Source organism: Bos mutus, chromosome 19 (genome assembly GCF_027580195.1).
Source record: "Bos mutus isolate GX-2022 chromosome 19, NWIPB_WYAK_1.1, whole genome shotgun sequence".
Lineage (NCBI taxonomy): Eukaryota > Metazoa > Chordata > Mammalia > Artiodactyla > Bovidae > Bos > Bos mutus.
In genome coordinates, this window is record NC_091635.1 from 36,696,456 (window position 1) to 36,720,799 (window position 24,344).

A 24,344-nucleotide genomic window follows, 5' to 3' on the forward strand; every position below is an offset into this window, starting at 1 on the left:
GCTGGCCAGAAAGGCCATCCTGCCATGCTGAGCCCCACTCTTCCCGGACACGCAGAGCTCACTGCTTGCCCGCCTCTCCCGGGGCCCCCTCGCAGTGTCTGCCTGTTTCACTGCCGGAGGATCCACGAGTGAAGACGCAGTTCTCGTGGTCTCGGACTTTCACTCCGCTCCACGCCCACGTGCAGCCTGGGCTCCTCCCCTCCCAGGTACAGCTCCCTGTAGGCCCCACCCCGACCCGTCAGAGCCGCCAACAGCCTCGGGGCTACGAGACCGGCGGGATCTCGAAACCCGGCCACCTGCCATCCAATGGTCGAGTCTTCCTCGCTCTGGTGTACCTACCTGCGCGCCGGCGGGGCGCGAAGAATCCGGAACCAGATGTCAGGGTTCCCGTTTCCGACCGGCGGAACCCGAGCGCTGGACCGAGAGCGCCCGGACGGCGGCTGACAGACTCAGGTTACCATGGCATCGCGGAGGGACAAAAGGCTGCTCGGGGCCAGCGTTCCAGGTGAGGCGCGGGCGCGGGGGCGACGCGGCGGGGCGCCGAGGGGCCCCAGGGGCCCGCGACGCCAGAAGGTGTGGCCCTTTGGGTCGCTTTTCACGGGCGTCGACTCTTTTCTTGGAAAAACCCGAGACGTCCAAGTCCTGCCAGACGCCGCGCACTCCCTTGGGGCCACCCTGCAGGGCTGTGGGCACGAGAGCGGTGCCGGGCCCGCGGAGCCCGGTACACAGAGCCCGCCCGGGCTCTTCTCTGCAGCGCCCGTGTCGCAGGCGGGGTGGGAAGGCTGGGCGTTCGCTGGCGCCACACTTTGAGTGCTCTGCGTTGTTACTCGACCCCTTCAGGAATCTGAAGTGGTGGGCGCTGCAGAGATGGGAGAGTTTACCGGTTCCACAGCCAGTGAGGACAGGTTCAGACCCAGGCAGCCTGGTCCAGAAAAACTAAAGAAAAAAAATTGAGATTTACAAAAGAGTTGCAGAAGAAGGATAAAGATTGCCTCGGTACTTTTACCGAGGTGTCCCCAAATGTTAATCTCGTATGTTCAGTTCAGTTCAGTTCAGTCGCTCAGTCATGTCCGACGCTTTGCAACCCCATGAATCGCAGCACGCATCACGAACTCCCGGAGTTCACTCAGACTCATGGCCATCCAGCCATCTCATCCTCTGTCGTCTCCTTCTCCTCCTGCCCCCAATCCGTCCCAGCATCAGAGTCTTTTCCAGTGAGTCGACTCTTAGCAGTAGGTGGCCAAAGTACTGGAGTTTCAGCTTTAGTATCATTCCTTCCAAAGAAATCCCAGGGCTGATCTCCTTCAGAATGGACTGGTTGGATCTCCTTGCAGTCCAAGGGACTCTCAAGAGTCTTCTCCAACACCACAGTTCAAAAGCATCAATCTTCGGCGCCCAGCCTTCTTCGCAGTCCAACTCTCACATCCATACATGACCACAGGAAAAACCATAGCCTTGACTAAACGGACCTTTGTTGGCAAAGTAATGTCTCTGCTTTTGAATATGCTATCTAGGTTGGTCATAACTTTCCTTCCAAGGAGTAAGCGTCTTTTAATTTCATGGCTGCAGTCACTATCTGCAGTGATTTTGGAGCCCCCAAAAATAAAAGTCTGACACTGTTTCCACTGTTTCCCCATCTATTTCCCATGAAGTGGTGGGACCGGATGCCATGATCTTCGTTTTCTGAATGTTGAGCTTTAAGCCAACTTTTTCACTCTCCACTTTCACTTTCATCAAGAGGCTTTTGAGTTCCTCTTCACTTTCTGCCATAAGGGTGGTGTCATCTGCATATCTGAGGTTATTGATGTTTCTCCCGGCAATCTTGATTCCAGCTTGTGTTTCTTCCAGTCCAGTGTTTCTCATGATGTACTCTGCATGTAAGTTAAATAAACAGGGTAATAATATACAGCCTTGACGTGCTCCTTTTCCTATTTGGAACCAGTCTTTTGTTCCATGTCCAGTTCTAACTGTTGCTTCCTGACCTGCATACAGATTTCTCAAGAGGCAGATCAAGTGGTCTGGTATTCCCATCTCTTTCAGAATTTTCCACAGTTTATTGTGATCCACACAGTCAAAGAGGCTTTGGTATAGTCAATAAAGCAGAAATAGTTCTTTTTATCAAACTGAGGAAACTTAACTCATACAAAACCATGATCTAATGTACAGGATTTATTCAGACTCAGCAATTATCCCACGGATGACTTTTCTCTTTTACAAGATCCAATCCAGGACCGTCTGTGTTTTCTTTCTTATTCTTTAATCTGGAGCACTTCCTCAGTCATTCCTTGACTTTTATGAGTCAATTATTTTGTAGAATGCCCCTCAGTTTGGGTTTATCTGATGTTCCCTTATGATTACTTTTAAGTTGTGCATTTTTGGTAAGAAGAACCTTACCTGTGAAATTGTGTTTTTCTCTGCATCAGGAGTGGTATAGTGTCGATTTGTCCCATTACTGCTGATACTAACTTCGGTCATTTGTGTTAGGAGATATCTACAAGGTGTTTCCATCATTGAATTACCATTTTTCCCGTGGGGAGTTAGTTACTTTGAAAGTGTGTAAATATATTGTTTAAAATCACTAATTTTAGCATACAGAAGTGAGCATTTTCTGAAACAATTGTAAGTGTTGCTTTTGCCACAGAGTGATTTTTTCATTTCCATTATTTTTACTTTTAAGTTGGAATTCTACTGTAAGGAAGAACCTTCCATATTTTAATTTATTCAGTTATTTATCTTGGCGTGGACATTTTAATTTTATTTCATAGGTTGTAGACCATTACTAAGGGCTTCCAAGGTGACTCTGGTAAAGAATCTGCCTGCCAATGCATGAGACTCGAGAGATGGGGGTTCAATCCCTGGGTCAGGAAGATCGCCTGGAGCAGGAAATGGCAACCCACTCCAGTATTCTTGCCCGGAAAATTCCATGGACAGAGGACCCTGGCCAGCTACAGTCGATGGGGTTGCAAAGAATCACACAAGACTGAGCGTGCACACACAGAAATCCATTACTGTCATTTATTCTGTTGCTCTGTTGTGCAGATTGGGCCCATTCAGGTTGGCTTCCGTGTCCTTTTTAGCCTATCCCCAACATTTTGAGCACTTCCTTATTTTCTGGTACCATAGGATATTCTGGACTCAATCTTGTGCTTTCCTTGACCTAACCTGGAATCAGAAATTTCTCTAAGGAGTGTTGGTTCCTTTTAATTTAGAAGATTTTTTTAGAAACCAAGATCTTTGGAGGTATGCTCATTGCTACTGGAGGATTATTACTTCTTGGCTTTCTCAATGGGTAGTACTAGGAAACATAAATTTGTGTATACCCTATACATCTGTATCTATTTCTATATCTGTATATATATTAAAAACTGAGGTTATACCTCCAATTTCAATCAGTCACCACAGGGTTCTTTCTATTAATACATTCCTTTTTGCTCTCTAACTCTGGCTCCCGTTGTCTCAGTCTGGTCTGGTCTTTGTCCCCCAATCATGTCTGACTCTTTGCAACCCCAGAGACTATAGCCCACCAGGCTGCTCTGTCCATGGAGTTCTCCAGGCAAGAATACTAGAGTGAGTTGCCATTTCCTTCTCCAGGGGATCTTCTCGACCCAGGGATCGAACCTACATCTCCTGCACTGGCAGGTGGATTCTTTACTGCTGAGCCACAGGGAAGCCCTATTGTCCTCAGCGTGTTTGCCTTTTTGCTCAGTCCTAGACTAGTTTCAGTATTGCCAAGCCATATTTCTGTGAAAAACAAACCTACTTAAGTAGAGTATGATATTTGCATGTGATTGTTTTTTATTTTTTCTTTAAATATATAGTCAAAATCTATTTTACAAAGTTGCCTTAGTGTATTTATGTTATTAATTTGTAATAAAGTTAGGTTCATTTGTTTCTGGTTATATTTCACTTTGAGTCCTTATTGATTCCACCCCCCACCCCCACCCCCCGTGCTGTGCAGTTTGTGGGATCTTAGTTCCCCAACCAGGGATTGAACCTGGGCCCTCGGTGAAAGCACGGAGTCCTGACTACTGGACTGCCAGGGAATTCCCAAGTCCTTATTGATTTTAAGTCTTGGTATATGAAACATTTATGTGGTTCTAAAAGTATGAGCAGATTATCAGCTCTTAACTACAAGACTGTTCCGCTTATCTCCTATCATTTATTTGCTTTTTTGGGTGGGGTGGGGGAGGCATAGGAATTTGGCAGCTGTAAATTTGGATAAAAAAAAGCGCTATATTCGCCTCACTTGAACAGTATCCCTCATCCCCAGCAAGTTCCAGTGATGGAATTAAGATCCATCTGCTGCTCTTCTCTCACCTCAGGTTTTACAAATGGTTGTGGGTACTATTTGGCAGTCCGTGAAGGACAGGAGTCACAGGCCCATAATTTTCACCCTCTGGATCCCCTTAATGATCACCTGTACTGAGCTTCGTTCACTCAGGGGTTCCAGAGGGTGCCAGCCTTGAGTTCGTTGTCCCGAATACAGAGATGAGCCGTCTCTGGACTTTCTTTCAAGTCCCACAAACATGTTTCATAGATTGAGCTTATTAAATATATTTACAGAGCACCAGTAAGACAACATTCTGTATCTGACTTTGAGCCTTTACAAACGGCGTTTTGGGTAACTGCTTAGGTTTTATTGAGGTCATGCAATGTATTTTCAGTTAAGTACTTGTCAGTGTTTATTCTAAAACAGTTGCTCTGAGTTTTTGGTCAGGTGAATAAAAGTATGATCAGTTCCATTGTCATATCTGCAATCAGGTAGCCTGTGAGTTCCTCTCTGACTTGGACATGCGTTGCTCTAATGATTTGGTCATCTTGGCAAGGGCTGAGATTGGCAAGGACAGAATCATTTTCCCAGGCTCCTGCCCTATATATCTGGCTTGCAGTCCCAACAGACAGCATGCCAGAGAGGTGGGGCCCTGCCAGGGCAGAGCAGGGCAGGGCAGGCCCCTCTGCAGAGCCCACTTGGTTTGGAAAGCCTTTTCTCTTCCATGGAGCTCCTTTTCATAATTCCTTAGGACTCATCCTTTGCCCCAAACTCTTTTTAAGTATGATACTGGCTGTCAGGAGATGCTTGGCCTTTCCTCCTCGCAGCCCTTTCCCTGTTGTTATCCGTGAAGAGACACCTCGGAGTCTCTCACTGCCTGGGCAGGCCGACTTCTGAGCCTTTTTCTTCCTGGTCCCTTTGATCTGACAAGGATGGTCCTGCACGGTCAGGGTCAACCGCTGCAGACCACTGCTGGGTTTGGGGTAAGAGAGTGAGTGAGTGCCCAAGCTCTTCCACATTGTCCACTATCTACTGTGTAGTCTGGCGGTGTCAGTGCACCAGGGGTGCCTTCCAGCTCACTCAGGACTGAGGTGTTCTTCCAGATGGGGCTTCTGCTGCTTGTGTCTGTTTGCAGCCTGCAAATTTTCCATGTTTGGGAAACCAAGGCTTTCGTGAGGAGTAATTTCCCTCTTCCTAAAACCCAGGGGTTTCCAAGGGCCTTTTAGAACTGACAGATTACTCTTCTTTAGATTTAAAAAAACAAAAACGAAGTTTAGAAAGCTCAGCATTTTACAGATGAGAACATCAGAGTGATGAGACGACCTAGCATAGTCCCGCTGAGCCCACTGGTTCTCTTTGAAGACCGTGAGTGCTATGGGCCAAGCTGAGTTGACAGCGGGCTCCCCACCTACCACCTACCAGTTTCCCCAGTTTTGTTTGGTCCCTCCCGGAAACTGGATGCTTGCTGGGGATGCCTGCTGGCTGACAGACAGATTGGGTCCAGATTTTGAATCTGGTGTTTAATAAAAGCTGTTAATCTCAGCCTCGGCGCTTTTAGGATTTATAACGGAAGCAGGGCAGGCTGTCTGTGTTGGAGTGGGAAGGAAAGGAGCGCGAGCGCCGGGCATGTCAGGGTGCAGTGGAGCGCGCACAGTAGAAGCTGGTTTCTTTCTGGGGATTTTATTTATTTTTTGGCAGTGCTGGGTTTTCACTGCTGTGCGGGCTTTTCTCTGGTTGCAGAGAGCCAGGGCAACTCTCTAGTTGCAGTGTGCGAGCTGCTCATTTCGGTGGCTTCTCTTGTTGTGGAGGATGGGCTCTAGGACATGCTGGCTTCATCAGTTGCGGCATGTGGGCTCAGCCGTTGTGACTCGCTGGCTCTAGAGCACAGACTCGATAGTTGTGGCACACGGGCTTAGTTGCTCAGAGGCATGTGGGATCTTCCCAGATCAGGGATCGTACCCGTGTCTCTTGCACTGGCAGGCGGATTCTTTACCACTCAGCCACCAGAGACGCCCCCTAGATGTCTTCATATACTGTGCCAAACAGGTTGAACTCTTTTTTCAACAAGGCCATGTGCCGTGGGCACAGTATCACATGATCAGATTTTTATACTGGAAGCATAATTCCCATGGGTGGCTGTGCGATCTGTGCATTTAAGAGGCAAGCCTACAGGCGTCCTTAGAAGAGGGAGCCCTTTTGACCTCACAGACCTTGGCCTGCTGTCTCCATAAAGAACCATAGTGATGACTCACGGGCACTTCATCAATGATCACAGTAGCATCAGTATCATTTAAAGTTGTATATTTGCTTAAAGACTGATTCTTTGCCTGTGATTGTGCATAGGTATGTGGGTGGCCTGTGAATGCATGATTTCTGTTGACAAGTGAGTCCTGTGCCAGACCCCAGAACTTGCTAGGCCACCCACCAGCTCGCACTCACACAGCCCCACCATAGGCAGTCAGGTTTGTGCATATGTTGGGGTTTGTGGGGGCCCAGCCATTAGATGTCCAATTAGTGTGGGTGAACCTGAAATTTTAGAGGTCACCGAGTCACCTTGTTATCTCACTGAACTTTGCCTGAGCTTGGTGGCCAGCCTGACCTGCCGGAACCCTGGTTTCCCAGTGGTCCTGGGCACCCTGCACCAGGGCAGGGGCCACAGCTGAGCAGGATGTGAACCTCCTGAAGGCTAAGCAGAGCCACTTCTGCCATTTCCTGCTGCAGGCTGGGGCCTCCAACCACTCCCAGAAGTTACCTCCTCCTCCCTTTGTTTCTGTGCATCTCTGTCTTGTCCCAGCAAGGATGACAACTCTTTGGGGTGGGGACCTGGCCCCTATTTCTCCAGCAGGTGAAACAGCTCCTGACATGTAGTGAGTGCTGAATAAATACTTGTTAAATGAATAAATGAATGGATTTAAGAAAGTTTGCTATGTCTGTGCGAATTTTACAGTACTTAATATCATGTTTCTCTGGCTACAGCGATACACATCCTGCATGGAATAGAAGCAAGCATTTGTTCTCTGCTTCAGTGTGCCAGGAACAGAACAGTGTACCCAGGACACACGGCAGGACATACTCGGGGAATCCCCTCAGCTGTCTGCGTGGGAGAAATACTTGGCACCTGACTGAATTTGAAGCCAGTAACTCCAGTTTTTTACTGAATTCAAAACTTGTTAAAGTGAATGTCGGTTTTCCTGTAGTTCATTGATACCTCCAGTAACACCTGTAAAGCTAAAGTTATTGTCGATCTAGAGTGACCGGAGCTGAAGGGCTGGCAATCAGAGTGTGGGGGGCTAGGGTATGTTGGAGTGGGGGAAGCCGCGGACGGGGTGGCAGAGGTGGGCCAGGCGAACTCAGTGGGTGCAGGGCTGTCCTCTGTGGCGGAGCACACAGGGCTGTGGGCACTTTAAGGAAGCCAAGCCTTTGGAGGAGGAGGAAGAAGGGTCTGGAAGGGCCCCAGGGAGCAGAGATATCTGCCTTCCCCCAGTTCCTCTGCTCTAGCCCCAGAGCCCCACGTTTATGATTGTCCTGGGATAGTTTTTTTTCTATTTAGTTATTTAGTACATACTTTTGAGCGCCTCCTGTGTGCTGGAGTTCCAAGTATGGAATACCAGGTGGAACGTGTAGGAAAGAATGACACATAAGCAGTAAACCGCCGGCTCCTGACAAGCGCCAAGCGGAGAATTTGAATGTGAATGGGGCTCCGTCCTTGCACCAGTTTTGGAGGACTTCCTGGAGCGACACTTGAGTTGGTCTCAGTGACAGGAAGGAGCCGACATGTTGGTTTCCAGGCAGAGGGGCAGCTGACTGACAAGAAAGATTAGGCACCTCCCAGCCCCAAGGGTGGTGATCCAGGGACTGAGGAACAGGAAGCCCTTGTGGGTGTGGTGGCGAGGGAAGGCTTTTTTTTTTAACCCATCCCTTTGGTGGCCGTAAAAGGGCAGGTGTGTAGCAGAGGCGCCAGTTCAGGGTCTGGAGTCAGCGAGGCTCCAGGTGAGAGACGAGGGCGGCTGAAGGGCGGCCTGGGTGAGAGAGCAGGAATACAGGCTAGTTCCAGGCGTTTGGCTTGGGCAGCTGGATGGGGGCGTGCCATTGACAAGCTGAGGGCCATGGGGGCAGGGGCACACAGAATCAAGGGTGGCAGGCCCCGGGGTCTCCGTCAGGTGCCTGTGGGCAGGCTGAGACTGCCTAGCAGGAGCGGGCGTGGAGGCCGGAGCTCTGCCCAAGGTCGGCCCAGCGGAGCTCCCCTCTGCTCCAGAGCCCTGGGGGGAGGCCGCCACCCGTCCCTGGTTAGGATAGCGCTATCAGGACACTTGCTTCCTCCTCCCTCCCTGCTCTCAGAGGCCTGCTTCCTCCCTGATGCCCCTCGTCAGGGGTGCTTCCTCCGCCACGCAGTTATCAGCACACGCCTAGTGGACTTCTTATTCAGTTTCCACACAGACTGCCAGGGATTAGTGCCGGCCCCACAGGATGCCCCTGGCAAGTCCAGGGTGTCGTCTGTGCTTCTCCCGGCTGCTCTGAATCAGGGCAGGACCCCTCTCCTCAGGTTCAGTAATGTCCCAGAGCAGCTCACAGAACTCTGGGAAGTGTTCACTTACTAGATCACCAGTTTATTGTAAGTGGACACAATTCTGAGCGGCCAGATGGAAGAGCCGTACAGGACAAGGTAGGCGGGAGGGGCTGGGAGCTCGCACCCCCTCTCCCCCAGCACACTGTCCTCCGTGTTTCCACACCTTCACCAGCCTAGAGACTCTCCGAATCTGGTAGTTCAGGGATTTTTATGGGTGCTTTTGAACACATGCGTAATAATTAGTCAAGCCCGTTCACCTGCCTTCACTGATCAAGGTGGTTTTAAGACTTGGATATCCTGCCAGCAACATGTAACCTAAACAATGTTTGCCTGAGTTGTTTTCCAGGACTTGGAGCCAGCTGCATCTAGTTTGAGCTGAGCCAGTTAAGACTGGATAAGATCGCTGACCCTCCAAAAGGACAAGTAAGAATGTCCGTTTGGTGACTTTTTGACATCGTAGAGTCAAAAACCCCACCCTCAACACGTGCAGAGGGGGACTTCCCTGAGGGTCTGGGCCCTGGTCCCTGGAACTGCTGAGCCCACATGCTCTGGAGCCCGCGCACCACAACGCAAGAGATGCCCATACCCCTCAGTAAAGTACCCTGCGTGTCGCAACTAAGCCTGATGCGGCCACGTGAGTTAATGAATTTAAAATAAACTTATGAGAACATCCTAGTGTGTAACTAGGATACTGTGGATAATAATAACTAGGATAACTGTGAAGATTGATTACCGGTCTTTTTAATATTGACTTACTTGACTGCACTGAGTCTTAGTCATTGATTGCAGAATCTAGTTCCCTGACCAAGGATTGAACCCAGGCGCCCTACATTGGGAGTGCAGAGTCTTAGCCACTGGGCCACCAGGGAAGTCCCATTTCCCCTTTCCTCATGCTCCCCACACCTCTGACTCCCCTGCTTCTTTATTCCTGATCTCATAAATACCCCAAGCTGCTTGCCTCTGGGGGGGTGGATTTGAAATCCATCGGTCACTTGACTGTCTTACAAATAAAGACTGCAAACCTTTTTGTCTAAGGGAGTTTTGTTGTATGGGGGCAAAATGAATATAGTTGCCAGCCAGGAGGTTAAGTCCAGAGGGACTTTTTACCTGTGGCTAGTCGGCATCCCCCCTTCGGAGAAGGCAGTGGCACCCCACTCCAGTACTCTTGCCTGGAAAATCCCATGGACGGAGGACCCTGGTAGGCTCCATGGGGTCGCTGAGAGTCGGACGCAACTGAGCGACTTCACTTTCACTTTTCACTTTCATGCATTGGAGAAGGAAATGGCAACCCACTCCAGTGTTCTTGCCTGGAGAATCCCAGGGATGGTGGAGCCTGGTGGGCTGCCATCTCTGGGGTCACACAGAGTCGGACACGACTGAAGTGACTTAGTGGCAGCAGCAGCAGTCGGCCCCTTGCCGGTCCTGAAAGACTGTGGACAAGTCTGAGCAGCTGCCTGGTCTGTTTTTTTCCAGGGACTGGCCCCTGAATCTCCCCAGGAAGGTGCTGCTGAGATTTGGTGCTTAGTTTTGTTTTGCAGCAAAGAGACAGGTTTTGGGTTTTGAGTATTTGGGTTTGGAAAATGTCTTTTGGTTGAGTAACCTCCTTTAAGGAAACGCACTTGTGCCTAGGTTGTTTGGCTGCTGCTGCTGCTAAGTCGCTTCAGTCGTGTCCGCGTCTATGTGACCCCATAGACGGCAGCCCATCAGGCTCCCCCGTCCCTGGGATTCTCCAGGCAAGAACACTGGAGTGGGTTGCCATTTCCTTCTCCAGTGCATGAAAATGAAAAGTGAAAGTGAAGTCGCTCAGTCATGTCTGACTCCTAGCGACCGCATGGACTGCAGCCTACCAGGCTCCTCCGTCCATGTGATTTTCCAGGCAAGAGTACTGGAGTGGGGTGCCATCACCTTCTCCGGATTGTTTGGCAGTCTTGTGCAAATCATGGGTTGGAGGCCCACCTGGCAGGATTTTGACAATCCTGACTAGATTATACAGGCTGATTAAACCATTAGCCATTGGTAATTGATTTCAGCCTCCAGCTCCTCTCAGCTCCCTGAAGGTTGGGAGGTGGAACTGCAAGTTTCAACCCTCTAATCCTGTGGTTAGTTCCGCTGGCAACCAGCCCTCATTCATTGGTTATCCAAGGGCTTTCCAAACTCACATCATTAACTGACTCAGGTGTGGTTGAAAGAGGTTTGTTATAAATAATGGGAGACATCGTTTCACCCAGAGTTTTTTTTAGAAACTAGGAACAAAAACTCAGTATAACTAAAGACACCTGTTTAGCTCCTGTCATTTAGGAAATAAGGGTTTTAGGAGCCTGATGCCAGGAACCGTGGATGAAGACCAGTGTTTGCATCTGTTACTCTTGTGCCTGTGCCCTCTCCCTGTGGGGTGGGGCGGGGACTCCCCTCTGTGCCTCCTCTCTGGTGGAGTAACCCTGAGACTGGCTGGGCTGGAAGTGCGTGCATCTCTTCCCCTCCGTGAGCCTGGCCCACACCCCCAGTGGACACCAGGCAAGAGTTGTGGATGGATATTTGTGTCCGAATTGAGCTCATCTCGGACCCCTGAGGATTTAGGGGTGCAATGACCAGTCTTAAGAAATGATGGTATTTGTCACACAGTTGCTGATGAGAGCATCTCCTGTGTAAGGTTCAGGGGGTCAGCACAGCAGGCCTGTGGGCCAAACTCAGCCTACCATTTTCTATCTTCTTTGGCTGCTTTCATGCAGAGTTAAGGCATTTCCATAGAGACCCTGTGCCCCACAAAGACCCAAATATTTACTTACCGGCCCGAAAAGGAACAAAGCTTGCCAGGCCCTGCCCTGCACAGTTCGTTGCCCTTACAGGAAGAACTACATAAGGAATTTGCCTAGATCTGTAAATGCCAGTGGCTTCGCCCAGGAGATCGCCGTACTTTTTCCACATGGAAGATGCAAATCCCATGATGGGTCCTGTCTTCCTTTGTGCTTTGCCTTCTAACAAGCCGCCCTTAGTACTTAGTAATTACCCGGCTGTTATTGCCCAATCCAATGTGCTTCATGTTGTGTTTTCTTATTTTATTTTTCTGTGTTCTGACCACTACTGTGCTCAGCTCAGAGAAACAAATGTCTAGAAAGCTTGTTTCATTTTCCCACTGTCCGCTGGGGTAGCCCAGCACACAGCACACATCTTCCAGAAAACACACCCTTACAGTTTGTTTAGTCCTGACGGAATATTTTGGGAGTCTGCAAATAGAAACCCAGACCATTCTGACAATTTCTCCTCTACTTTGTTTTTTCATATTGCTACCAGGATGTTATAGTAATAATTTTGATTACAATAGATAATTTTTTGGTGGGGTATGTATGGACTTGTTTTTTGTTTTTTTGTTGTCTTCCTCTAGAGTTTTATGTGTTGTACCATTAGTGATCACCTTTCACAGGGCAAAGAGTTCCCAACTCATCAACTAGGCAAGGCTTGGGCTGTCTGAGGACACAGGGCTGTCTGAGGATACAGGACTGTCTGCTTCTGCGGTGCTGGGGGCAGCAGCTCTGCAGGGGTCTGAGTTGAGGCCCCTCAAAGCACTCCATCACAAGAAACCCGATGCCATCAAAGCCTTGAACAACATGAAAAGTTTGTCCATTTCTTACCTCCACTGAGTTTTGGAAAGTAAGGGTTCATGGTAGAACTGTTGTTGGTTTTTGTTAGTAATTTCAGGAGTGAAATGAACTTCATGTCTCTGAAAAAAGTAGTGTTCTTTCTGGTTCAGGGAGTGTTTACTGTCAATGTAATGCTTAAAAAAAACAAACAAAAAAAGACCCTCAGGTTCTCTTGTTCTTGTTTCTGAGTTTGCCCGTGGATATTTACTTTACTTTGACCAAGGGAGACCAATATTGATGCTGCTGGTACCCCTCAGGGGAGGGGCTACATGGAACCTTCACAACCCACAGGGTGTCTTCACAGGCCCCTGAAATCCTGTTCCTGTTAGAAATTTCCCTCTGTCAGGAGGAGTTCTGTGAATGTGTATTGACCCTGTGGGTTGAGATGGCCTGGGACCGTATGTCTTTTCATCTTAAAAAAAGACCCTCTCAAAGTGAATCAGACATTTCAGATGCTTTGAGGACAGTGATACACAGAAGTTACGGCCAGATGCCTGTCTCAGACCCCACCTGGCCTTCCTGGAAAAGCCCTCACAGAGCCAGGCATCACTCACATTCCACCCTCTGTCCCAGAAGATGCTCATGGCACCTGGGCCAGCCTGCATCCCTCTGGGCCTGCTGTGTAGCTGGTGGAGCGTGACCCATGGCCTCAGACTCGCTGCATAAATCAACCAGGGAGATATCACTCCCACTCCATCCCCACTCCACGCCCCCACAAGCGGTTTTGCACGTGACAATCCACCCCATCTCCGCCGGTGCTGGGACCAGGACAGTCATGGAGGTGCCCGGGTGGGGAGCAACTCTCGGCAGCCCTGCCCCACGTGTGGGCATCCTCAGTGGACATGGGAAGCAACAGATCTCCAGACACTTGTTGGAAATTTGACAGAGTGGTTTTATGCTGTTGAATCTATTAAAAAATTGGAGTGGTGTATTATGTATTTTTTTCCCTTTTTTTCCTAGCACTTCATTGTGTTTTTAAAAACGTGTCTGTGCACGATAGATTGGACCCAAGAGCAGAAGAGTATGCTCCTGGATGGTGGATCTCCAGAGCTTCATTCCAGCTCCAGGAGTAGAGCATGGGGGTGGGAATGGGGCACTGGCTTTCCGGAGCCACATGGGACTGGCTGGAGCAGCCTTGGGTTTTCATTTGCAAAACAGAGCACTTCATGAAACTGGAAATGGCAACCCACTCCAGTGTTCTTGCCTGGAGAATCCCAGGGACGGCAGAGTCTATGGGGTCGCACAGAGTTGGACACGACTGAAGTGACTTAGCAGTAGCAGCAGCAGCAGTAGCACCTCTAAGTGAGCAAACAACATTCCCCGTCTTTCCTTCTCTTCCCTCTGTGATCCTGCACTTCCTGTGTGTTCCCTCTGCTGCAGGGTGAGGAGAGGGTAGAAAGGGCCTTTGGAGTCTGGGTCTGTGTGCCCTTGCCCTGCTGGACCCTAAGGGAGCTGCCTTTGGCTCTCCAGAATTCAGGGTGTGACCAGACGGCTGGTAGCTAGTCAGAGCATCCTCCTGCCTTAGTGGCAGCAGGCACTAAGGTGGGGATCTGAGGTGGGCGTTGTGGAGCACAGGTTTCCTAGCAGTGAACCCAGTGCCCGCCTTCTCTTTGCTGCAGTTGCTGACATGATGCCCCCACCCTCAGAGCAGGACCTGAACGCCCTGCTGGCTCGCAAGGAGGAGGAGTGGCGAGCGCTGCAGGCCCAGCGCACCCAAATGCAGGAGGTGGCCCTGCAGGACACACAGCGCCGACTGGAGGAGGCTCAGGGGAAGCTGCGGCACCTGCGGGAGGACTTCATCTACAACCTGCAGGTGCTGGAGGAGCGGGACCGGGAGCTGGAGCGTTACGATGCCGCGTTCGCCCAGGCCCGAGGGCTGGAGGAGGCCAGGCAGGCCGAGGTGAGCGAGCTCAAGATCGAGGTGGCCAAGCTGAAGCAGGCGCTGGCCAGTGAGGCCCAGCGGCTGGAGGACCTGCAGCAGCAGTACCAGCAGAGGCTGCAGGAACACCGCCTGGAGCTGGAGCGGGTCCACAGGTGAGGGCCAGCGGACCCCACGCCCCTGCCCTCCATGGGCCTCCTTCCCCACAGGGCTGCCCGGCTCCCACCTGCTCAGTGTTTGTCACAGGAAGGCAGGCAAGGCCATACCTGGATGTTTTTTTCTGGGTCCCAGTGCAGCTGAAATTAGTGGAGATTGGTTTAACTATTTGAAATTTTTTCCATGAGTTACAAATCTGAATTATTGTAATAAAACATATTTGAGCTTATAATTACAGTAAGTCCCCTACATATGAATGATACTCTGTTCTGAGGGCCTGTTTGTAAGTCCGACAAAGTTAGTCCAGGTACAGCTGGTAACTCGTCAGAGCATCCTCCTGCCTTGGTGGCAGCAGGCACTTAGGTGGGGATCTGAGGTGGGCTCTGAGTACTGTAATTGGTTTATAGTACTTTCCACACAAATAATACATAAAAAACAAAAATAAAACATTAAAAAAATTTTATTGTAGTATAGTTGTTTTACAGTGTTAGTTTCTACTGTACAGCAAAGTGAATACGTGTGTGTGTGTATATACATATAATTTTTTAAATTTCCTTCCCGTTTAGGGTACCACAGAGCTCTGAGTAGGGTTCCCTGTGTTATACAGTAGGCTCTCACTAGATATCTTATACATAGTATCAGTAGTGTATATACAGCAATCCCAGTCTCCCAATTCACCCTGCTCCCTCAGCTTTCCTCCTTGGCATTCATATGTTTGTTCTCTACGTCTGTGTCTCTATTTCAGCTTTGCAAATAAAATCATTTTTACCATTTTTCTAGATTCCACATATAATGTTAATATATGTTACTTGCCTTCCCGTTTCTGACTTATTTCACTCTGTGTTACAGTCCCTAGGTCCATCCACGTCTCTACAAATGACCCAATGTCATTCATTTTTATGGCTGAGTAATATTACACTGTATATACGTACCACTTCTTTATCTGTTTCTCTGGAGTTTTTTTGCTTGGTTGGTTTTTTGTCGTTTTAAAACTTTTTTACTTTTTAGCTGCACCATGCAGCATTGTGGAACTTTAGTTCCCCAATCAGGGATTGAACCCGCACCCCCTGCATTGGAAGCGTGGAGTCTTCATCACTGGACCACCAGCAAAGTCTCTGCCCCTTCCTCTGTTGAAGGACATTTAGGTTGCTTCTGTGTCCTGACTATTGTAAATAGTATTGCAATGAACATTGGGGTGCATGTGTCTTTTTTGAATTATGTTTTTCTCTGGGTATATGCCCAGTAGTGAGATTGCTGGGCCATATGGTAGTTCTATTTTTAGTTTCTTAAGGAATCTCCATATTGTTCTCCGTAGTGGCTATATTAATTTACATTTCCCCCAACAGTTCAGGAAGGTTCCCTTTTCTTCATACCCTCTCCAGCATTTATTGTCATGGATTTTTGATGATGGTCTTCTGACCAGTGTGAAGTGATACCTCATCGTAGTTTTGATTTGCATTTTTCTAATAATTAGAGATTTTTTAACATCTTTTCTTCATGTGTTTGTTGGTCACTTGTGTGTCTTCTTTGGGGAAATGTCTATTTAAGTCTTCTGCCATTTATTTTTGATTTCTGAGCTGCATGAACTATTTGTGTATTTTGGAGACTAATATTTTGTCAGTTGCTTTGTTTGTAAATACTGGCTCCCATTCTGAGGGTAGTCTTTTCACCTTGTTTATGGTTTCTCTTGCCACTATTATTCAAAATAGTTTTGAAAGTCCTGGCCATGGTAATCAGAGAAGAAAAAGAAATAAAAGGAATCCAAATTGGAAAAGAAGAAATTAAACTGTCACTGTCTGCAGATGACATGATACTCTACATAGTAGTAGCAGCAGTTTAGTCGCTAAGTCGTGTCCGACTCTTGCGACCCCATGGACTGTAGCCCGCCAGGCTTTTCTGTCCATGGGATTCTCCAGGCAAGAATACTGGAGTGGATTGCCATTTCCTTCTCCAGGGGATCTTCCCGACCCAGGAATTGAACCGGGGTCTCCTGCACTGCAAGCAGATTCTTTACCAACTGAGCTACGAGTGAAACCCAATACTCTACATAGAAAATCCTAAAGATGCCACCAGGAAACTACTAATAGCTAATCAATGAATTTAATAAAGTTGCAGAATACAAAATTAATACTCTATAACCTTTTGCATTCTTATACACTAACAACAAAAGATCAGAAAGAAAAATCAAGGAAATAATCCCATTTACTGTTGCAACAAAAAGAAGAAAATATCTCAGAATCAACCTACCTAAGGAGGCAAAAGACCCATATGTACTAAACTACAAGATAGTGATTAAAGAATTCAAAGATGACACAAACAGATGGAGAGATATACCATGTTCTTGGATTGGAAGAGTCAATATTATGAAAATGACTATACCACTCAAAGCTATCTACAGATTCAATGCAATCCCTGTAAAATTACCAATGGCATTTTTCACAGAACTAGAATAGCAACAGCAACAACAAAAAAAAATGACAATTTGTATAGAAGCATAAAAGGCCCTGGATAGTCAAAGCAGTCTTGAGAAAGAGAAATAAAGCTGAATCAAGCTGTCTGACTTCAGACTGTACTGCAAAGCTACAATAATGAAGAATCTATAGTGCTAGCACAAAAACAGAAATATAGATCTGTGGAGTAGGATCAAAAGGCCAGAGATAAACCCATGCACCTATGGTCACCTAACCTATGACAAAGGAGTCAAGATTTTTGATGGTAGCCATTCTGACCAGTGTGAGATGATACCTCATTATAGTTTTCATATGCGTTTTTCTGATAATTAGTGATTTTGAGCATCTTGAGAGTCCCTTGGACTGCAAGGAGATCCAACCAGTCCATTCTGAAGGAGATCAGCCCTGGGATTTCTTTGGAAGGAATGATGCTAAAGCTGAAACTCCAGTACTTGGCCACCTTATGTGAAGAGTTGACTCATTGGAAAAGACTCTGATGCTGGGAGGGATTGGGGGCAGGAGAAGGGGACGACAGAGGATGAGATGGCTGGATGGTATCACTGACTCGATGGACGTGAGTCTGAGTGAACTCCGGGAGTTGGTGATGGACAGGGAGGCCTGGCGTGCTGCGATTCATGGGGTCGCAAAGAGTTGGACACGACTGAGCGACTGATCTGATCTGATACAATGGAGAAAAGATAACCTCTTCAATAAGTGGTGCTGGGAAAACTGGACAGCTACATGTAAAAGAATGAAATTAAAACACTCCGTAATACCATACACAAAAATAAACTGAAAATGGATTAAAGACCTAAATGTAAGGCCAGACACTATAAAACTCTTACAGGAAACATAGGCAGAACACTCTGACATAAATTGCCACGATCTCTTTTTTAAAAATATTTATTTATTTAATTTTGTCTGAGCTAGGTCTTCTTTTCTGGGAGGGCTTTTCTCTAGTTGTGAGCGGGGGCTATTCTCTAGTTGCGGTGCTCAGGCTTCTCATTCTGGTAGCTTCTCTTGTTGAAGAGCATGAGATCTTAGACCCGAGGGCTTCAATATAGTTGCAGCTCTCAGGCCTAGAGCACAGGCTCAATAGTTGTGACACCTGGGCACACATGCTTCAAGGCATGTGGGATCGTAGTTCCCTTACCAGGGATTGAACCCACATCTCCTGCATTGCAAGACAGATTCTTAACCACTGGATCATCAGGGAAGTCCCAGAACACATTTTTAATCTTACAGTACAGTACCAGCCACATCATCACTACTGCTTTTACGTTCGATTCTGGACATCCTGGGCTTGAAATAAAGATACTGTACTGCTGTGCTCTATACAGTACCGTAAAGTACCCGAAAGCGCAGCCACATGTAGAGGACGCACACACGTGACAGAGTATGCCAGGCACATGGACCAGCTTCTGTGGTTGGACTTGCTACCTGTCTCATCTTGGAAAGTGCACCTCCAGAAGGTTTGTATGTAGGGGACTTACTGTTTTAATGATGTGAAATATATATTAAATCTGAAACTAAGAGCTGACTTGAGGCGGGTCGACTGAGACCCTGAAGCTGTTGTCAGGCCCATGGGCTCCGCTCACGATGAGAAAGGACAGGCCTCAGCTGCATGCTCTGCTGCAGCCTTGACGAGCTTTATATTGTTTTGTGAAGTGTCTCCCCAGAACTTCTGCTCATTCTTTTTTTACCAAATTTGGGACATTTTCAACCATTATTTCTTCAAGTACATTGTTGGCTCCACCCTCTTTTTCCTCCATCCTGGGACTGCAGAAGAACAGTGTGAACGCTGCATCTTCTGTTACCATCCCACAGGGCTCTGAGGCTCCGCTCATTTTTTTCAGCATATTTCTTTCTGTTATCAGGTCAGGTAACTTTCGTCATTCTCTGGTTCTTTTCTGTAACATGTTCATTCTGCCTTTTTTTGTTGTTGTTGTTCATTCTGCCTTTGAGCCCAACTAGAATGTCCTTTGTTTCAGTTATTGTACTTCTTAGTTCTCAAGTTTCCATTTGCTTCTTTGTTATGTTTTCTTTTTCTTTTCTGAGAGTTTCTGTTTTCCGTTTGTCCCAAGGCTGTGTGAAATTGCTTGTCAGAGCGTTTTTATGATGGCTGCTTTAAAATCCTTGTTAGATCATATCAGCATCTGTGTCATCTTGGCGTTAGCATCTATGGATTGTGTGTTCTCATTCAAGTGGAGAGTTCCTGTTTGTTGGTATGATCAGTGACTTTTGTGCTCCTTTTTTCCTTTTTGGCCACACTGCTCGGCATGTGGGATCTTCATTCCTCAAACAAAGAATAAAAACCTGTGCCCCCTACAGTGGAAGCAGAGAGTCCTAGTGGCTGGACTTCCAGGGAGTCCTGGTATGACTGTTGACTTTTGACTGTATCCTGAACACTTGTGGATTGTCCTGAGAGCCTGGATCACACGTTATGTTCTCCTCTGCAGATCCTGTCTGGATCCTGCCAAAGCCACTCTTGCAAAGAAGCAGCATTACCTGTCACCTCACGTTTGCAAAGGAAGCCCTGCAAATGTGTAGTTTGGAGACTGTTCAGTGTGACTTTTCTTAACGCTGAGCTTTTTTTTGTTTTTTTTACATAGTGACAGGAACAATGAGCTGGATCAGCAGCGGGAGCAGTATGGGACCCTGAAGTGGAAGCTGGAGAGGAGGCTCAAGGAGCTGGACGGCGAACTTGGCCTGCAGCGGCAGGTAGGGTGGGGGATCCGCTTCTTCCTCAGGACCGTTGTTTTCTTGGTTCTATAGTATCAGCCTGGGGTCACAAGTTTCCACTTTGTGGTGATCTGTGGCGAAATGTGTCAGGGTATCTAAATCTTCCTCTGTGGTAACTCCCCCAGAATTCTCTTTCCTTGGGAATGAATAAACATTTCATCCTTTATTTGTTTGAGAAAGAAGTATTATGAAGTCAGAGTTATTTACTGTGGAAGAGAGCTGGGAACTCAAATTGTGATAATTGTATTTCTTTCAACAAGCAATAAATGACCCTAAGTTTAAATATAGCTGTGTCAACTGACAGGAGACACTTAAACCTGTCTCCGAAATTTCTCCTCGTTGTCCCTGAAGCTCAGCCTCCACATCCGAGAGACTTCGCTATGCTGGAGTTTGGGTGAAGGACATCCTTCACACTTGGGGCTGAGTCCGGCAGGGCTGCGTGTGTGCAGCGACATGGGTCCCCTTGTTCGCCTTCCAGGATGTACCGAGCTTGTGTTGTCGCAGCGGTGGCAGGTGTTTATGGAAACTGCCACATGTAGCTCCTCGTGCACGCGTGTGAATTTATCTGCTCAATACAACAGAGACACCATTTTGTTCTGCATTTTGCAAATAGGGAACCAAGGTCGAGACATTAAGTAACCTGCCCAAGATCCCCCTCAGTAAATCGAGGAGCCGTAATTTGAGTCGAAGACACTTCCAGCGTGTGAAGTCTTAGGCACTGTCCTCCTACCCTGGGTTAGCGACTCACGACTTATTTTTAGACTTGTGTCTGCGATTTTGGAGAGGAGCTGGAGCTGGAAGCCAGCCTGGCTGTGTCCCCACCTCTGCCCTCCTTGGAGTGATAGTGACTGAGTGATCTGGGGTGATCCGACCTTGGACCCTGGTCTCCCGGTGGATGTGCCACGGGGCAGATATGAACTTTGTGCCTGCCTGTGCTGGCCTATCCTTTCTTGGCACTGGGGTCAGCAGTTCTCAAGGAGGGCAGACCGATCAGCTGGTCGACTGAGGCCTGAGTGTCGGGCCCTCCATCCCATAGCATGGCGTCAGTACCCTGAGATAGGACAGCATCCTGATGAGCTGTGCCCATCGGAATGGAAGATACCTGTGGACGCAAATGTCCTTATGACCGAGCTTTCGGGCCTGGCCGCATCTATTAACCACCGCTGGCGCAGGAGGAGCCCCTGTCCTTTCCTTCCCCTCTGGAAGCTTGAATTTCATTGTCCACAATGATGCCATCACTCAAAACATTCTGTAGAGCTTTTGACATTTCCTGCAGAGGACTTTCCTTTGGAGTCCTTGAGGACCTAAGAACTTTGTCTCTTATGGGTGGGTTTGACTTTGGGAAACATCCGAGGTCACTGGGGGCTGAGCTGGGCGATCAAGAGACCAGCTGTGACTCATCTAGGTCATGAGGTTTCCTCAGGTGGTGTCAGAGTCTCCTCCAGAGAGGAGTTTCAGAAGGGCTCCAGGTGGCGGTGGAATCATCCCTATTAGCAGGGCAGTCAGTGGCACATGGAGGCGGCGGTGGCCCTGGTGGGTGTTGTGGTCACTGGGCTGGGTCTCTGGATGACTTTCCAGCTTGTCCACACTCAAAGAAGTCCTTACTGTGAGTCAGGCTTGTTCAGGCTTTGAAACCCCTTGTCCACAAGGAAAGCCCCTTCAGATGTGCGTTTTCATACCAGCCCTGTCTCTTGCAGGAAGGAAACTTGACGTCTGGACTCTCCAGCTGTAGGCTTTGTCCAGGGCTGCTGCTGGGAACCTGGGCAGCCTTTGCTGTCTAGTGTAGTTCAGGGCCAGCTGGGGCCCATGCCAGCCTTGGGGCTCTATTGCCCGTGCCCGACCCTGTGACTGAAGGAAGGGTATTATGTGCTTATCGGCTTTGTGGCTTCCTTTGGACTGGTTTTTGTCTCCTTTTTCTGAAGATCTTTGTGCTCTTTACTGACTTGTCAAAGATAGAATTGATTCAATGGTAAAAAAAAAAAAAGAATTGATTCAATGGTAATGTTGATTATTACCTTGAGGAAAGAAATGTAAGACGACGGGAGCTGAGTTAGTCTGTTTAATGTTTATTATGTCTGCAAGTTGTAGACTGTGGACTTGTTTTTTCATTATTGGTTAGCAGTCCCAGGATTAGAAGCCTCTAGAGGAGAAACAATGACTTATTGATGTATTCATTCATTTAACAAAGAGATTTCACCAGGCACGTTCCTGGGCTCTGGGGTTAGGGCTGAGCACTAGCCCCACCTGCCCTGGGAGTGAGCTGGCCCTCGTCGGGGATGCAGTGAGCACCTGAACAGTATAGTCTCTGGCTTTAGCATCCTGGGGTCATCACCTGTGTGACACGGGCAGGGTGGGGTGGAACTGTCTTTTAATAGGCAAGTCAGGGCACCCTGAGAAGAGGACTTGTGAGCCCAAGTCTGCAGGTAGCAACAGAATTCAGGTTCAAGGAGACTGAGGTGAGGGCTATGATGGCCTCCCAGGCCTTCATGAGAATGACCTTTGCTCCAGGTGAGGTGAGAAACTCTTGGGGGCTTGTGAGCCAAGTCAAGTCTTTAAAAGAGCCTCTTCTGTGGGGTTGAGGACAGACTGTGGAGCTGGGGAGGCAGGGAGACACAAGAGGGCTGCTGCAGCCCTAGGTGAGAGGTGGGGGACTCGAGCCACTGACAGGTTCTGGATACACCTAGACAGCAGAGCCAGTGGACACGCTGATAGATCAGATGGGGTGAGAGGCGGGCACCAAGGACATGCCTGCTTTGGGGATGAGTGCCTGGCGGGACGACTTGCCATGTATTGAGATGGGGGAACTGCACAGGAAGGATGGGGAGGGCGCTTGGTTGGGCTGTGTACAAGGAGGTGGCTCCTGGGCTCCCAGGAAGACACACTGGGAGGTCAGGGCGGAGGGGGGTGGTCACAAGGTACAGAGCTGGAAGCTTGGGGCTTCCCCAGAGGGTGGCTGTAGACAGAGGAGCCAGCTGTCCAGGCTGAACCTTGAATTCAAGAACAGAGAAGTTTAGGGGACATCGTCACAGGGCAGGGGTATGGCTTGGGGACTAGCAGGAGAGGGGCCCCCAGGAACAAGAGAGGAAGGTGGTCAGAAGGCAGGCCTGAGCCCCTTACCTCTGGGTTGAAGTGGGGATGGGGAGTGCAATGGGTTTCTTGTTTCCTCACCAAGGACCCTAAGTGCTTACCTACTGGTCTGGGCCAGGTTCTGCCTGTGTGTGGGCTTCCTGCCCCCTGGTGGCCATAGCCTGCACAACTTTGAGCTGAAACCAAAGGCTTCAGTATTTTGTAGTGTTAGCAGTCAAAGTAATGCTCAAACTTCTCCAAGCCAGGCTTCAACAGAACGTGAACCGTGAACTTCCAGATGTTCAAGCTGAATTTAGAAAAGGCAGACGAACCAGAGATCAAATTGCCAACATCCTTTGGATCATTGAAAAAGCAAGAGAGTTCCAGAAAAACATTTACTTCTGCTTTATTGACTACGCCAAAGCCTTTGACTTTGTGGATCACAACAAATTGTGAAAATTCTTAAAGAGATGGGAATACCAGATCACCTTACCTGCCTCCTGAGAAATCTGTATGCAGGTCAAGAAGCAACAGTTAGAACTGGACATGGAACAAGAGACTGGTTCCAAATTGGGAAAGGGGTATGTCAGGCTGTATATTGTTACCCTGCTTATTTAACTTATATGCAGAGTACATCATGCGAAATGCTGGGCTGGATGAAGCACAAGCTGGAATCAAGACTGCCGGGAGAAATATCAATAACCTCAGATATGCAGATGACACCACCCTTATGGCAGAAAGCTAAAAGGAACTCAAAAGCCTCTTGATGAAAGTGAAAGAGGAGAGTGAAAAAGTTGGCTTAAAACTCAACATTCAGAAAACTAAGATCATGGCATCTGGTCCCATCACTTCATGGCAAATAGATGGGGAAACAATGGAAATAGTGACTTCATTTTTGGGGGCTCCAAAATCACTGCAGATGGTGACTGCAGCCATGAAATTAAAAGACATTTGCTCCTTGGAAGAAAAGTTATGATCAACCTAGACAGCTTATTAAAAAGCAGAGACATTACTTTGGCGAACAAGGTCCATTTAGTCAAAGCTATGGTTTTTCCAGTAGTCATGTATGGATGTGAGAGTTGGACTATAAAGAAGGCTGACCGCCAAAGAATTGGTGTTTTCGAACTGTGGTGTTGGAGAAGACTCTTGAGAGTCCCTTGGACTTCAAGGAGATTGAGCCAGTCGATCCTAAAGGAAATCAGTCCTAAATATTCATTGAAAGGACTGATGCTGAAGCTCATACTCCAATACTGTGGCCACCTGAGGTGAAGAACTGACTCATTTGAAAAGACACTGATGCTGGGAAAGATTGAAGGCAGGAGGAGATGGGGACAACAGAGGATGAAATGGTTCGATGGCATCACTGACTTGATGGACATGAATTTGAGCAAGTTCTGGGAGTAGGTAATGGATAGGGAGGCCTGGTGTGCTGCAGCCCATATGGTCACAAAAAGTTGGACGTGACTGAGCTACTGAACTGAACTGAGCATTCAGTCTCAATGATTTTCATATTCTGATCCAAACAAGGGTTACTTGTGTGACCCCCTTAAACTTCATCTGGCTTCTCAAGGGATTA

At 48.2% G+C, this 24,344-nt stretch overlaps 1 protein-coding gene across 7 annotated transcripts in view; it reads left to right on the top strand.

The window, feature by feature from the left end:
* The first annotated feature begins 390 nt into the window (after nucleotides 1-390).
* The window catches only part of CCDC57 (coiled-coil domain containing 57), a 110,559-nt gene continuing 86,605 nt past the window's right edge, over nucleotides 391-24,344 (top strand). For 5 of the 7 annotated variants that reach the window (XR_011468019.1, XM_070390137.1, XM_070390141.1 and 2 more), the window contains exons 1-3: nucleotides 401-505; nucleotides 14,095-14,509; nucleotides 19,573-19,681. Coding sequence is in view for 6 of the 7 variants with exons in the window: in XM_070390137.1 (XP_070246238.1) it covers nucleotides 460-505; nucleotides 14,095-14,509; nucleotides 19,573-19,681 (570 nt within the window). In the remaining variant the exon portion in view is untranslated. Of the gene's footprint in view, nucleotides 506-7,246; nucleotides 7,408-13,632; nucleotides 13,778-14,094; nucleotides 14,510-19,572; nucleotides 19,682-24,344 lie in introns of those variants that run through there. The other 2 variants (XM_070390139.1, XM_070390140.1) reach the window with 2 other exon arrangements.